The sequence below is a fragment of the Egretta garzetta genome, unplaced genomic scaffold (genome assembly GCF_000687185.1).
Source record: "Egretta garzetta isolate BGI_Z169 unplaced genomic scaffold, ASM68718v1 scaffold402, whole genome shotgun sequence".
Classification (NCBI taxonomy): Eukaryota; Metazoa; Chordata; class Aves; order Pelecaniformes; family Ardeidae; genus Egretta; species Egretta garzetta.
In genome coordinates this window covers 210,467-226,142 of record NW_009258823.1, presented here as the reverse complement: position 1 = coordinate 226,142, position 15,676 = coordinate 210,467, and the positions used below count along the sequence as shown (strand labels likewise).

At 52.0% G+C, this 15,676-nt stretch overlaps 1 protein-coding gene across 1 annotated transcript in view; it reads right to left on the bottom strand.

The window, feature by feature from the left end:
• ITM2A (integral membrane protein 2A) overlaps positions 1 to 14,850 on the bottom strand; it is a 46,304-nt gene extending 31,454 nt beyond the window's left edge. Inside the window, exon 1 of the mRNA XM_035889400.1 lies at positions 14,724 to 14,850. Coding sequence (XP_035745293.1) covers positions 14,724 to 14,850 — 127 coding nt within the window. The remainder of the gene's footprint in view (positions 1 to 14,723) is intronic.
• Between the last annotated feature and the right edge of the window lie 826 nt (positions 14,851 to 15,676).

The window sequence follows — 15,676 nt, the reverse complement described above, 5'->3', positions numbered from 1 at the left end:
ATTGATACCAGGGGTTACCCCAACCCAGGTGCAGGACCTTGCACTTGGCCTTGTTGAACCTCATGAGGTTCACACCAGCCCACCTCTCCAGCTCATCCAGGTCTCTTTGGATGACATCCTGTCCTTCTGGCGTGTCAACCGCACCACCCAGCTTGGTGTCACCTGCAGACTTGCTGAGAGTGCACTTGATCTCACTGTCTATGTCATTGATGAGTATATTAAACAGCACTGGTCCCAGTACGGACCCCTGAGAGACACCACCTGATGGACTGCACCGTATGTTTAAAATAACTCACGTGCTTGGGGGCTTGCCCAGGTGAGGGCCAGCAGCTCTGCAGGACGGAGCTGCACAAAGCGGTGACTTACAGCCAGAAAACCCAGCACTACGTGTATCAAGCCACGATACGGGTGTTTTCTATGAAAAACATACTGGGGTGGCATCAGCTGTTATATGACTCTGTCGATACGAATGTCACGACATCAGGATTGAACCCGATTCCCAGAAATCCCAGAATCCCAGCTATCACCTAGGTGAAATCCCAAATCTGCAATCGTTTATTTATGCAGTTCCTTTGCTCCTACAGGATGCCCTGCTAAAGTCACCGGGGTTTCTGATGCATGAGCAAATTCTTTGCAGGGTAAATGCATGCGGAATGATGCCGTACCGGGTGAGAGTGGAGGGTGCAGCTCCCCAGATGTGGGCTATTCGTGCCAAAAGCTGGCAAACAAACTTCCAGCCATGTCCTTCTGTGATCGTCCTTGCAAACGCATACTCCATCCAGCTTCATTGTGGCTCCTTCTGGACTCGAGCCAAGCCAAAAGACGCAGAGGCTGGCACAAACAGACCTTGAAAAAGCTACCTAAATCCTCATAAACCTCGTAGCAAGTCTGGATGGGGCATAGATCGAGTTCTGGGCAGAAAGTTGGTGTTTTACAGGGCTGATTGCCTTGATTCATATTTTTTCATTCACTACATGTCAGCAGAACCAGGATTTTCCACAAAAATATAGAATCACAGAGTCATAGCATCGTTTAGGTTGGAAAAGCCCCTTAAGATCACCAAGCCCAACCGTTCCCCTAACCCTGCCATCCCACCACTAAACCCCTAAGCACCGCGTCTGCCCGGCTTTTAAATCCCCCCAGGGATGGGGACTCAACCCCTTCCCTGGGCAGCCCCTTCCAGTGCTTAACAACCCTTTTATTGAAAAATTTTTTCCTGCTGTCCAACCTAAACCTGCCCTGGTGCAACCTGAGGCCATTGGTGCAACTTGAGGCCATAAAGAAGCAAAGAGCCAGTTCATCCTTTTTCTTCCCTTTCTCTCGCCAACGTTGTGGGGGAGAGCTGTTGCCGAAGCCCGGGTGCTCAGGCCTAGGATTCCCACCTCCACCACTCCATCTCTCCGTGCCCCACTTCTTCATTAAAAAAATGTGGATAATCTTCCTGTGTGTCAGAGAGGTGGCGGGGGGCAGTCAAATCCAAGTCTGGGATGTGCTCTGTTTCTCCAGTAATTAGGTATATAACGACTCTGAGCTCTGTATCCCGCCGAATGCATTTTATTAAGTTCCTTAGTGTGTGATGTTACCCAACCTGGCTTGAGGAGTTGTCTCCGGTCCCTCCGTGCCGGTGTCCCATGTCCTCACCAAATCTGTTCTCAGCGTGAGCGTTGCCCTAGGGCCAGGAGGGTGGAAATGCTCCGGCTTTGCCTCGCGAGGGGCCAGCGCTGTATGGCACCGGTCACAAACCCTGGGGCCTCCCCTACCCAGAACAGTCCAGCTGAAACCTGCCCTTCTGCACGGGATATTCACGTTGACAAAAGAAACTCCCAGCAAAGCAGACAAACAAATCCCGTTTTCCCTGTGCAGGCTTCAGCCCTTGTACAGCAGCTCCCTGGCATCTCCTCCGTCCTCCTTGCTTGTCTTCACACCTTTGAGAAACTCCAACTGGTGTTTTTCTCACTGTATTTTTTTTTTCCCAGAGCCCTGCTGTCCCACTGAGGGCATCTGGCAGACCCTCAGCCTCTAAAGAAGTCATCCGGGTCGAGGGAACAGATTATATCAGCGTGAATAAAATGTGGGCATAGATGAGAATGAACGGGTCAGACAAATACGCATTTTCATGGCAAGTCAGGGCCAACGCAAGCATTGAGTTTCAGTCCTTGAGCCTTCATCTCCCCCCAAGCAAAGGCCAAAACATTCTTGTCTTCATGCTGACCTGAACCCAGACTATTTTTGGAAAGGCTGAACAGATAATATCACTCTTTACTAATACAACCGGCAGCTCAGCTGGGAGATAAACCATAAGCCAGCGCCAATGTCTGATGATAAGGGGCAAATGCCAGGATTTAGTGGCTTTCTGCTCTTGTCTGCTCTGTATTATAAGTCCCCGATGGCAACAGCTCACCTGAGCGTGACGCCGGCTGGGGGGAGCCCACCCACCCACGGGGCGGCTCACACCTTTCTTCCCGGCCATGAGAAACCGAGGTGACACCTCTGAGCATCCTGCATCCTGACGCGCAGGCACCTGTGGTCCCGCCTGCGCGATGCCTGTCAAGCCTATCTTAAAGCCTAAAATTCACCTTTTAAAGGATGTTTCTTGCAACAGAGATTGCAGCCCTCCACTCCGAACTGCTCTGCAAAGCTCTGGTTCATACTGGTGTCAGGGGCAGCCCCAGGCTTGCTCCGAAGCTGCCTTCTGGCCACCAGCCACCCTCAACCGAAAAGGACCTAAAGGAATTGCACTGGAACGGAAGAAAAATACTGAAGATTTCTTTTCTTCCAACATTCAGTTAGCATCAGGCTAAAAACCTCACTGAAAAAGCCATCACGTTATTTAAGGTGCGCTTGGGGACCAGCTAGTACGGTGCTGCACTTTGTCATGCCCTGTAATATTGTTAATTCTGGGAAGAAGTGAGTAAGACAGGCTTGGGCTACAGAGCCATTTGGATTTAATAACGCACTCCCATACCTTCTTAGCCTTAGATTTCTCAACCAACTGTGCAAGGATTTATCATTTGCTAACTGCAAGTGAATTACTACGGGGTAACACAAGCCTGGCTTGAACGCGGAGGAGGGATGATGTCCTTCACATGGCCAGGGAGAGCTCACGACAGGCATTAAAAGCAGCAAGTGATTATTTTGCAATGTCTTTCGGAAAGAAAACGCCTGATGTCCCAAGCGGAGCTTTTGTCTTGGATATATTTCCTACTAGCAAGGTAGATGCTGAGTTATTCTGCTCTTTGCCCTCCCTGCTGGCTCCTAAGCTGCTCTCCATGGCTCGCTCGTCACGCCACAGCAATTCTCCCCCTTCCCAGATGCTGCACGGCGTGGCGGAGCGTGGGACCCACGCGGTCTCCTCCTGCTGCTCACGTAAGCGGCTGCAAAGCTGGGGCAGCTCTGCCGCTGCTGTGGACCGCGGGAGGGTACGAGCAGGACCCGAGCCCCCACCAAAGCAGCAACACCTTCCGAAAACCCAAGCTCCTATAGATGCCTCTGCTAAATTTTTTGGTTGTGTTCATTCATCAGCTTCAGAAATTAGTAGCTGAGCCATCCAGCAGAATTAGAGCGGGTTTCCCTGGGCTTTGGATGCACGTCTGTGTTTTGAACCCCATCTCCATCTGCCACAGAGGACAGGGTTGGTCCCTGCTGGTGTCGGAGGGGGATTCGGGTTGGTGGGACGGTGTTTGGGTGCAGGCTGGTGTGGCAGTGTTCCCTTCCTGGGCATCACTGGCAATTTTAAGCACTCAGCCTCCTCACCTGCTCCCCAGGCTGGAGTGGGAAGGGGTGTCATGTTTGAGTCAGTGGAAGTTTCCTCTTCGGGCTGCCCCGTCCTCCTTCCTAACCCAATGTGTGCCTTGTTTATGGGCAACCGCTCCCTCCATCAGCTGCACGGCTGCGGCAGCTGCAGCCCCAGCGAAGTCTTCCTTTCCCTTCCCTTCCCTTCCCTTCCCTTCCGACACCTCTGCTGCTCATCAGGATTTGCCGAAATAGGGATGGCTTAAGCCCTGTTTTAAAGCAGGCAGAGAAGCAGAGATGGGAACCGGGGTGTTCTCAGGACCACCCTGCTGATCCATCAGCTGTATTTTAACAAACGCCGCGGGGACCGCAGCGGGACCGCAGCTGATGAAGGCCGCTCTGCCCTCCTGTGCCTGCACCCCCCAAACAGCCCCTGCTTTCGGGCCGGTGCCTCGGAGCTGCCCTTCTCCTGCCCTGCTTTGGCTTTGTCTCCCTGCCAGGCAAAGCAAAGCCCAGAGAAGCCCGACCTCGTCCTCTCCCACATGGGGCTGTGCTCACTCTTCTCTGTTCTCCCACGCTTTCTGAAAACAGCCACCAAGATGCGACCTGGCACCAGGATCCCAAATGCTTCCAAGCACCAGACCCGACGGCAGCTTTATCATTCAGCTAGGTGATGGTGCTCAGCTGCACCACGCCATTGCCCAGCTGAAGCTTTTAAAAATGGAGTGGATAATCAATAGCATTTTGGCAGTCACATTTCCAGGCGGCCCATGAGCTTCCTGGGCTTCCGGAGCTGTTTCACAACCCGCGGGACTCTCCATGTTCTCACGAATTATAATTACACCCAGGAACTGCAAAGCACGGGATGGAGAAGTCTCTTTTTCTTTGGGACAAGCTTCTGCAAACGTCCACATTTACTAATCAGCTTTTCTTCCCTTTTCTCCTTTCCTCACTTCCCTCAGCCCCCCCGTTGTCTCTCCCCGCTGCTGCAGAGCTCAGTGTGCTCTCCCTCGGGGGGTGCAGGGTAGATGACCCGGCTTTTTGGGTGCTCCCAGAAGGGCTTTCAGCCCCTGCATCAGCAGAGGGGTCCTTCTGAGCTTGGTGGGCTGCAGCCCCACCTCCCCCAGCACCCGCTCCGGCCTGGGGGCGACCGTGGTGGTGGCGGCTGGGGTCGGGGTCTGCACCCTGGCTGCTCCCCATCACCTGCAAAGCTCACCCCGCGCTGGCAGCTTGCACCAGGGCTTTGCCACGAGGTGGCTTTAAGGTAAAGGAGATTTGGCAGATGTTCTGCTAAAGCCTAATCCCAGGTCGAAGTCGCTTTCTTCCGCTAATCCTGCTCAGTCTTCTTGACGGGCTGCAGAGCCTGAGAGCAGGGCTCGGATTTTCATGAGCACCAGGAGGTCAGCAACGCCCCGGGTAAAAATTGCGTGTTGCAACGTGACACATTTTATGGGATGTCGTCACGCGGAGAGACCCTTCCTACAGATCTTCCAACCCAACGCCACTTGCTCCCTGCCATCCACTGTCCAGAACGATCCTTATGCTCAAACCCTCTTCCTTAATTGCCATGGAAATTTGATAATTTCATTCTAAAGGAGAGCTGAGGAGAACTCAGGAAGAGCTCCGATTACTGAAAACTGGAAAAAATTAATCTTGATTAAAGCACTTCCCCCGTGGAAATCAGGACCTCCTGAACTTTGTGGAGAGCTGATTGCTCGGAAGCTGTTCTTCGGGCAATGCCGAACTGTACTTCTGCCAGTTCTTCCTGCAACGCTATAATAAAAGAACCTAGCCATCACAAGGCAGAAAAAAAAATATGTATCTTTAGAGGTGTAATTTAGCGGCCTATTGGCAAGACCTTGCTTCAGTTCCCTTCTAAGGGGGAGTGCCAAAATGTGCACGTTACCATCCAAAGGCACGATGGCTGCAAGAACGCCCGGCAGCTGTCAGCGCCCGGGGGGTTTCTCAGATGAAAAAATAGGACTTGAGCATCAGGGATTTTTTGCCAGCACCCAGAGAAGAAGCAAATGAGGAAACGGACCCTGAGTATTTGGCATTTTTAAGATGAGGAGGCAGAAGTCCTTTCCAAAAGATCAGCGCGGTACGGATTTCTCTGATTTCTGGCAGGTCAATTGGCTCTAAGGTAGGAGAGGATTTGGGATAGGAAGTGCTACAAGTCTGCTTCCTAGCATTTAAGCACACCTGGATTTTGCATTTTAAACCAGACTGTTTATTTTATTTTATTTTATTTTATTTTATTTTATTTTGTTTTGTTTTGTTTTATTTTATTTTATTTCATTTTCTTTCATTTTATTTTATTTTATTTTATTTCATTCCATTTCATTTCATTTTATGAATTTCACTTAATTACTTTCTTCAATTAAGTATTTTCCTTACCTCTCCTGGGGCATACCTGTGCCTAACGCTTGGCAGAGCGCGTGCGATGGTGGCTCTTCCCCAGCACGTGCAGTGTCCCTGCAGCGCCCAAGCTTTTACCCCTGGGACGACGACTCGGAGGCGCACGCCCTTGCCCACCTCGTCCCCGCCCCCCCCCACGCTTGGCACGACAGATGCTTCCAATTATCTGCAGATGCAGAGCGATGAATGCGGATTTTGCGGTTACAATTTGTACCCCCTGCAATTGTCCTTTTGAAGACTCCTCTCCGAATTTCTCCAGGCTTTCAACACTCTATTTATTTAGCCGTTGACTCGCGGCGTAAGAGAGCAAACGTTGCCCTTGCTCCCAATCCCCCTCAGCAAAGAAGATTTATGGCATTATTATGCAGAAAGGGGCCGGATTTGCTGGGAGGGAGACGATGTGCCTGGCTGGAGCGCCCTCAAGGTCAGTTTGCCTGCAGATTTGGGATGGACCTACTCCCCACGGAGGGGACCTGAGGACGCAGCAGAGCAGTAGCTGCTTTTCTCTGCTCGCCCAGGCATCTCTCCCAAGCCAGGGTGGTTAAACCAGCGAATTATTTCACCTTTTTGGGAGCTGTTTCTGCAGAGAGCTCCACGCTGCTGCGGGGTCTCTCCACGGGGATTTTGCTGCAAGGCCCTGTTGCTTCTCCTCCTTCCAGCTGCTTCGGAGACCAGAACAAAATGATGGAGAAAAGTGTGGACAAAGCAACAGGAGCCCACTTCCATCGCTGAAATTGCACTGGAAGTGAGCATCGGTGTAAAGCCCAGCACCCCATGTCCTCCAGACTGGCGGTGGGGTTCGTTTCGGTCTGTTCTGGGTGGGATGTGAATTTTGCTGCCAGGTTGTTTTCTGCCATTGCTTCATAGGAGATGTGCTTGCACCCAACAAGCAAAGCCCCACGTTTCTCCAGAACGTGTTACAGCTTATGGTATGGATCTTCACAGCACAACCCTGCTTTTCGCTGAGGGGGCTTGAGCAGAGTTTGGAAAAGCCTCTGTGCTGCCTCTGATGTGAATGAAGCACCAGCAGAAAACCACGGAAAGCTCCTGGTGAAACAACCCCGTCAGCCAGGACTGCTCAGACGGTGTCATATCACTGCTGTGGAAAAAGGAAATAACCAAAAAAGCGAAGGGTTAGCCCAAGGAGGAGCATGTCCAGAGTGGGAAACGAGGTCTTGGGAGCACCAGCTCATGCTCACGGCAGCCCTTCCTCCAGCACCTCAACGCAATGACCTGGTTCCTATTAAACAGATGTTTAAAAGAGAAGATAAACCCCAACTGCTGCCTACGCCAGGCGGCTCCTGCTATCCAATTCATCCTTCACCCCTTGGGCTGCATCCCTCTGGGTTGGGCAGGTTTCCCATGGGACCATTTGTGGTGGAACATGGAGGAACAGAGAGAAACCCCGAGCTCCCCAGGGCTCACCTGCCCCACGAGCAGAGCGCAGCCTCCTTTAGGACCACTGCTGGGATTTTGGGTGGATGGGCGAGGGGCACTGTTCAACCTGAGCTACTTCAGAAGTCCAAGCTGCTTTCATTCGTATTTTCCAATTGTGCTACGAGAAGGCAACGTGGACCCCAGGGCAATGGGGAACTGAGGCATGCTGGGAACTGGGAGCAGCTTTAGTTTAAATGTGGTGTTCATACTCATCAAAACTGACCACAAACCATGGAAATCTAGAACTACTGACCCTTCCTGACCCGTCAGACCTCGGTCTGAAGCTGTTGGACATCGAGTGGAAACAAAGCCCACACTTCAACAGTCACATGACCCCCAAAGAGTTGCCATTTTCTTGACAATCACGAAATATTTGCACTTCAGAAGTTTTGCCCTGATTCAGCTGGGATCCATGCTCTGCCCTGGCTGTCAGGGCAGGTCCAGCCCCCAGTCTGAACCCATCCCTTGGTCCCAGCCCAATGGAGGCTTTGTGGCACCTTTAGCTCATCGTTAAATGAAGAAATGAAAATAGAAGGAAAGCAGAAATCATAGAATCATAGAATGGTTTGGGTTGGAAGGGACCTTTGGAGGACATCTAACCCAACCCCCTGCAGGGAGCAGGGACACAGCTAACCAGATCAGGTTGCTCACAGCCCCGTCCAACCTGGCCTGCAATGTTCCCAGGGATGGGGCCTCCACCCCCTCTCTGGGCAACCCCTGCCAGGGTTTCACCACCCTCATTGTAAAGAATTTCTTCCTTAATGCATGGGCCACCTGGCCAAGATCCGTACCTGAGATGCACAGCTGCCAGAGGATCCTCACAGGTTTCCTTGCCCTAGGGTAAACTTGATGCCATGAGTCCGTATTTTCCTTTGTGTAACATTTTGCCGAGAGAGACCCAAAATGGGTGCCAGCAGGCTGGATCTCCGCCAAACCAGGGTCCATGGATGCATGTTTGTGTCCGTGTCTGCTCTTGGACAGGGTCCCCGTTAGATAAAGACCCCAGACACCAAAATGCAATAGCTGAAAAGTAATTTCCTGCCGCATCAGGTTTTCTTGCGTGAGGTTTGATAGATCTAAGTGCAGTTTTTCACCCTCCTTTAGCACGCTGTTGAACAATGGGGGGGCTGAAATAGCATGGGTGAAGGGGCCATGTCTACATGGGAAGGCTGGGACCTTCTGCACCCCCTCTGCAGCTCTGTGTTTCCCTTTCATCTCTTTCAACCTATTTCCCCCCAGAACACAAGCAGAGTCAAGTCCGGGATGGCCGTGACGTTGCTCATGGTCCACGCTATGGCCCCCAGTGGTGGCTCAAGATGTCCCATCCCGCCGGGCAGCCCCTCCTCTCCACCTACGTCCCCCACCACGCCGGGGGCACTGCACCCCCGAAGGCTGTCTCCGAGGGGCCGGTGCTCCAGCCACCGCCGCTACCCCTGGCCTTCATTATTTCATTGACAGCAGTCAATATCTCCCTGCCGAGGAATGTATTTACTTATAGGCACATAAGTAATTCATTTATAAAATTGAATTATCTGACTAGGGAGATTGTGTGTTTTGATTGTGTAGCAATACTTCTGAAACCGACTTAAAATTGATAAAAGCCAGATGGAAAGCGGAAACAGTCCATTTCATGACTCTTTAAACGTTTAAGTTGGTTAACCCTTGTCCTGCACAATTTTTGAAGTCGGGGTGTAGTGTGGAAGCAATTTGTTGGTGAGTTCTCAGGATGCAAAGTGGGCTGTAAGTGCTTGCCGGGTTGTGTGCCGAGGGGGAAAAATGAGTCTCGGCAAGGACTCCTAGCAGGAAAAAATACTCCAGAGGGAGATGCTTCATCTCGGGAGCTGCTACAGCTGGAAGAATTTCTAAGAGAATGGGCAAAATCCCGACGGCAGGGGGTTAGGGTGCTGGGAAGGTTCCCAAGGGTGCAGGACGAGCGGTAATTCCCCCGGGCAGCCCCGGCCAGGGCTCGCGTGGGGAGGTGGGGGCTGCAAAGCCCATCCTGGCCCTCCCGGCTCTGCTGCAGCTCCCTCCTGCGTTACAGACACCCAGGAGGTGGCACGGAACTAAAATCGCTGGGAAGCCGACCAGAAACAGGACCGAAGTCAGCCCGTCTGCATCCCTCTCCATGCAAAGGAGGAGCAGAGCTGGCGAAGGAGGTTATTTCGCTTTAACTACGTTTTGATCGTCAGAGAACCGCGGGGGAGAGGGGGCACCCGAGGAATAACCTTCAGGGCCGCTTGCTCGCTGGCGAGCACGAGTCCAGCCCCGGCAGTTTGTGCCGCGAAGGCAACCCCCCAAACTCACTTTATTTCTCTGTTCTACCCTTTTTATTGCCTTTTTTTAATGTATATATTCTATCCCCATTTGCCATCGGAGCATATTCCCCCATGCCAGGGCTGGATGCTGCTGTGGGCTGGGGCAGGGACCGCGTGTGGCATAAATCCCCAGCTCAGCCGAGCAGGGCTCAGCCCTAAACCCAAACCTTTCCAAAATATCTACCAGTGCAATTAAAAAACCTGCCTCAAATTCCCTAATAATTAAGGAAGAACGTGACACAGCCGGCCCATATTTTGTATCTGCAGCTGAAGGGCGGGAGGCGGATGCCGGGGCACATCTGCATCGAATCCCCGCTCCGTCTCTGTTAGCAATAACCTCCGCAGGTGCTGGGGGTTGTGTTGTCTTCGCCGCTTACTGCATCGCCATATACACGCCAGATCTCTTCCCTCCGTGAGAAGTCTCTTAAATTAAATTGCCTTTAATTGGTTTACAGTTCTGCTTCTGCCGCGTCCGCATATTGGAAAATCGAAAGCTCTCCAGACCGAAATACTTTACGATCTCGGTTTCCATTTCGTTAATATTTTCCAAGCTGGTTTCCTGTTTTCCTGTTGCCAAAAAAACACATTGGCAAAGAGCAAAATAACTCACATACCGAGGGTTTGAAACCATTGTTTCTGCCCAGGAATTAGTGAAAAGCCGATACTTTTTTTATCAGCAGACCCCGCTGTGATCCTCGCTCTCCCCGCAGATGGGTTTTTAGCACCATTTACTGGCGCGGGGAGGAAGCCCGATGCTCACATGGATTTGGGGTCCATAACTCGAATACCAGGGTCTACTTCGCTTTGATTGAGAAACAATATTTTTCAGATCCCGGCAGAAGCGGGTGTTCTATCCTCATCAGTACAAAACTATTCCGTCGTCGGGCAAAAATAACAGGGAAGCTGTTACAGGGCAGGCAAAGGGCTCCGGGATTTGAAAATTTCGCTCTGTCTAGAGTTACTCCTTTCAGGGCTCAAGTCAGTAGAAAAAATTCATGGTATTGTGAAAGGCCAGGAAGGGAAAAACCTTTTTACCGGGGCATGCAGCCAAGGCAACTTAGCAGGCTCCATATCTTGCACATCCTGACAATTTTCTATGTACTTAAGCTATTAAGCTGCCCGTGCCCCGACTGTTTCTGCTCCGCAGCTCCGGAGATGCAAACCTGGGAGTTAAGAGCTTGAAGTTTGGAAGAGCTGATGATTAAAACCTGGAGCAAATCTTGCAATAGTCCCGTGGGAATTTTTTTTCGTGCAGGGAGAACCCCAGGGAGATGCTGGAGGAGCATCCCCGGCCGGCGCTGGCTGCCGGGATGAGCGGCTCCTGGGGTGCCTGGGGGGTTGAGTACCCGGTAAAGAAATAATAGGAAAAAATCCTCCAAATCAGGCTGATTCCTGTCAAGGATATGATAAATTGCAATATTTTCTATTACATTAATTTAAAAAAAAAATACAGGAGAAAAGGTAAACAATAAATATTTCCTGAGGAGTGGCCATTTTATGAAATAAGGACCAGCTTTTGAAGGAAAACACAAAAAAAAGGGAGAGGGTAAGTTTGGCTAGGGCACGGAAAACCTGTATTTTGCCAGTTTAGCTCAGGGTTGAGTGTTTCGGAGAGGGCAGAGGTAGATTCCCATCTCCTGCCCTCGACGGCAGCCCTGCCCCTCGGCGCGGGGAGCGGGATCCACAAAGAAAATAAAAAAGAGGAAACTCTGCGTTTACAGACCCGCGTTCCTCGTGTCGCCTTCCTCCGCGCAGCTCCAGGCGGCTTCGGAGCAGTTTCGTGGTGGGCGAGCAAGCCCTCCCCGGGCAGGAGGAGAGCCGGCTGCAGCCGAGGGGAAAGAAAACCAGATAAATACGTGATATTTAAAATATCAAGGAGCAAGCGATGGGGTTTGCTGGTCACTGGCCACCTCCGAGAGAGCCTCAGAATGTAATATGAGGATAGGCGACGGATTTGGGACAAATACAACCCAAACCTGATGCGGCTTCGCCTCCTCCAGCCTATTGCAATAGTCAAGGTTTAGAGGAAAAGGCAGAGAAAATCTGGGCTGCTCCTATGGCGTTTTCATGTTGATTTTTGTTTGAGTGATTAAATTTAATGGAGTTAATTCTAATTTACACTGGCAAGCCCAGAAGAAGATAGAAATAAGGATGGGAGGAAGGAGAAAAGAGGAATAATTTTAATTAAAAAGAAGAATTGGCCAAAAAGCTCCTACAACATGAATTTATTTTTAGGAAAAATCTGGGAAAGAACGATAACCATTTTTATCGCTTGATGCTCCAAGCACTTATTGTTGATACAATTTGATGAACCAGTCGTTTTATCCCAATATTGGAGTTTAACATAAAAAACAATGAAAAGTGTCTGCTGTTTAAAAAAAGAACAGACAAATAAACCCCAAATATTTGACTAAATTTTGGCTGAGGGAATGAGGGGGGGGAGGAGGGGGAGAAAGGAGCCGCCCGCTCTCCCAGCCTCACCCAAGCTCCCCCGGCCGGTTCCGGATCAGGCCCTCGATCGCTGGCCCCACATTTAACTCGCTCTCTGGATGCACCTCCCTCCCTTCGCTAGGACAAGCACTAAACCGCTCACTTTGGAAATAAAATCAGGAATATTTTCTTTTCCCCTGTGATTTTCTACTGCACGGCTTAAAATCCATGATTTAAGAGCGGTATCTTATTAGTGATTGCTTTATAAAATATGAATTAAACAATAACTGGAGTTAAATAAGCCTCGGTAGTCACCAGCTCTTAGAGCTAAACGTTCCACCTTCCTGCTTCAGGGACATTAAGTAATTTTCTGTATTTGCCAGTAAAACTTTTCAGTGCCAAAACTGCAAAGAAGCAAGCCCAGCCCCAGGTCTGTCCCTGCTGCCCGGCACCACGAGAGCTTTTCTTCCTCCACAGAACTGAATCGCCATTAGCGGTCACATCCCAACCCCATGCCAGCCATTTCAGTTTCAATTTCAAAATTGCAGGTCAACTTATTAAGGCACTTTGTCTCCGGCATATGCAATAATTTCTATATAGAGGGGGGAAAAAAAAAAAAAGAGAGAAAATTAATTTCCTTCACCCTGCTCGAGTTGCAGAGGAAATTCCACGTTATCACTCCAGAGAGCACCCGCAAAAGAAAACAGGGAGAAAGTAATCTTTTTTTCCGCTCATAAAAATAACCCGACTACAGCGTTGCTTCCTCCCGGCCGAGCGGGACGGGCTGCACACGCGGTCTTTGGGATGCACTGGAAACCAGCAGTCGCCAGAAACCAGTAAACCAGAATATTTTCTATTTTCCCCCACCACCACACCATCTTCCCAAAGCCCTGCCCGAGTGCCGGTGCCGGGGAGCACTCGCGTCCGACTCCCCAAGCAATGAGCATCACGGGAAAAGGGGGCCACAGGCCTGGCCTCAGGTGCAGCAAAGCGTGGGTGCCTCCTGGCAGGCTTTGGGGGGGGCGAAAGCGCGGGGTGGCAGACGGGGCCGGGGAGCTCCGCTGGCGCGGGTTACCGCCATAAAACCCTGACCGTCCCCAAATGTGCGTGGTGCTGGCACCATCCAGCAGCCGTGTGTCGGCACCCCCAAGCCCCAGGGTCAGCACCCCCGAACCCCAGTGTTAGCATCCCCAAACTCTGGTGTTAGCACCCCTAGACCCTGGGGTCAGCACCTCCAAAACCCAGTGTTGGCATCCCCAGACCCTGGGGTCAGCACCCCTAAACCCTTTGTGTCAGCACCCCCAAACCCTGGCTGGGGTCAACACCCTTACACCCCAGTGTTAGCACCCCCAAACCCTCATGTCTGCACCCCCAAACTCCAGTGTCAGCACCCCCAAACCCTAGTGTTAACACCCCCAAACCCTTGGTGTCAGCATCGCCCAAGCCTCTGAGCCAGCATCGCCCAAATGCCTGTGTTCGCACCCCCAAACCCTCATGTCTGCACCCCCAAACGCCTGTGTTAGCACCCCCAAACCCTTGGTGTCAGCATCCCCCAAGCCCCTGAGCCAGAATTGCCCAAATGCCTGTGTTCGCACCCCCAAACCCTGGTGTTCGCACCCCCAAACACCTCTGTTCGCACCCCCAAACCCCGCCGCCAGCATCCCCAGTCCCGTGAAGCACCCCACCGGTGCTCCTGGCACCGCCGCTGTCACCAGTCCCCTGGCAGGAGCGGGTGGGTGCTCCTGGCACCCACTGCCCGCCCTGGCAGCGTTAATGGACGTGAGGACCCGGGCTGAGCTGGAAGGAGCTCGCAGCAAGGTCCCGCGGCAGCCCCTTCCGAGGGGTTTTAATCCAGCCCCGCAGTAAAACCAGTACGGACCACAGTGTAGAGAGGGCACGCAAGGACCTGGCGTGGTGGCACCGTGGCCGTGGGCAAGAGGCCGGATCCATCCCGCTCCCGCCCCGGGCACAGGGAGGTGGCACCGGCCTCGCCACGTCCTCTGCTACGGCAGAGAGCAACGCTGACCGGCGCGGAGAGCCCTGAGGCCGGCCGGCGATGCACTTGATAGCAAAGGTAAATATTATCTCAATATCTCAACCAGCTTATTTGGTGGAGTAATATGCAGCGTTGAATTCCTGGTTTGGAAGATTACCAAGAATTAAAACGCGCTGATTCCAGCCCAAAAGAGACCAAGTCTCTTCCCTTCCCACTTACCTGCCTGCCACCCACCCTCCCCTCCCCAAAATGCTGTTTATGCAGGAAAACAGTCAAGAAGAACGGCATCGAGTCGTTCAAAGAGCTTTGTTTTGACCGTGCACAACCCCCCTGTTTTGCTTCAGTTTAACCATATATGCTTTATATTTTTTATTACCGAAAAAGCAAGTTTCCACCCTGCCCGGCGGCCGCCGGCTCGGGGGACGCTCGGCCCATCGCACGGCTCCCGTGCAGCTTCCCCCCGCGCCTCTGCCCCTGCAACGCCGCCCACGGGAAGGCGATCACACCTCTCTGCATCGGCATTTCGGCGTTTATTTTTTTTGTGGGTTTCCACGGGTTTGTTCATTGCTGCCAGCTCGTTATAGCTATTTACCGCGTTACAAGGTTCATTCAAAGAAATTCAAGAAAGCCTCATGGGCTGGACACCGACACTGCAGGGTGAGCGTGTTGGAGGGATGGGTTAAATCCAACCTCTAAGCGCAAGTCAAAAGAGGGGAACAGCGTTTGCTGGACAGATGCTGCTTGTCCCCCTGCAGGGACCACGCTGATCCATCGCACACCCCATCCTTCCCTACCGGCGAGTTCAGAAGGGATGCAAAGGAAAAACGCCTGGCATACCGCTTGCTATTTGCAACTCAAGTTTGCTTTTATGGTTTAAAACACTGAAGCGCCGCTTCATTTCACCCGCCCGTGGGCATTTTCCGCTCTCTTCCAGGAGCGCAGCACCTGGGTGCTGGCACTCAACATCATGCTGTGATGGGAAGAGGTCTTTGGAAGTGAATGAATTCACATTGGATCAGGAAAAACGCCTGGCATACCGCTTGCTATTTGCAACTCAAGTTTGCTTTTATGGTTTAAAACACTGAAGCGCCGCTTCATTTCACCCGCCCGTGGGCATTTTCCGCTCTCTTCCAGGAGCGCAGCACCTGGGTGCTGGCACTCAACATCATGCTGTGATGGGAAGAGGTCTTTGGAAGTGAATGAATTCACATTGGATCGGGGGACCCCGTTATTAGCCCTTAAAAGCTCCTTTCACTGGTGGCAAAGCAAGGAGGCAGAGCTGCTTCTGGCGGGGCGGCTCGTGCAGGGGGGGGGCTCAGGGCTGCCGCCGCCGGGGGGGGGACCCCGG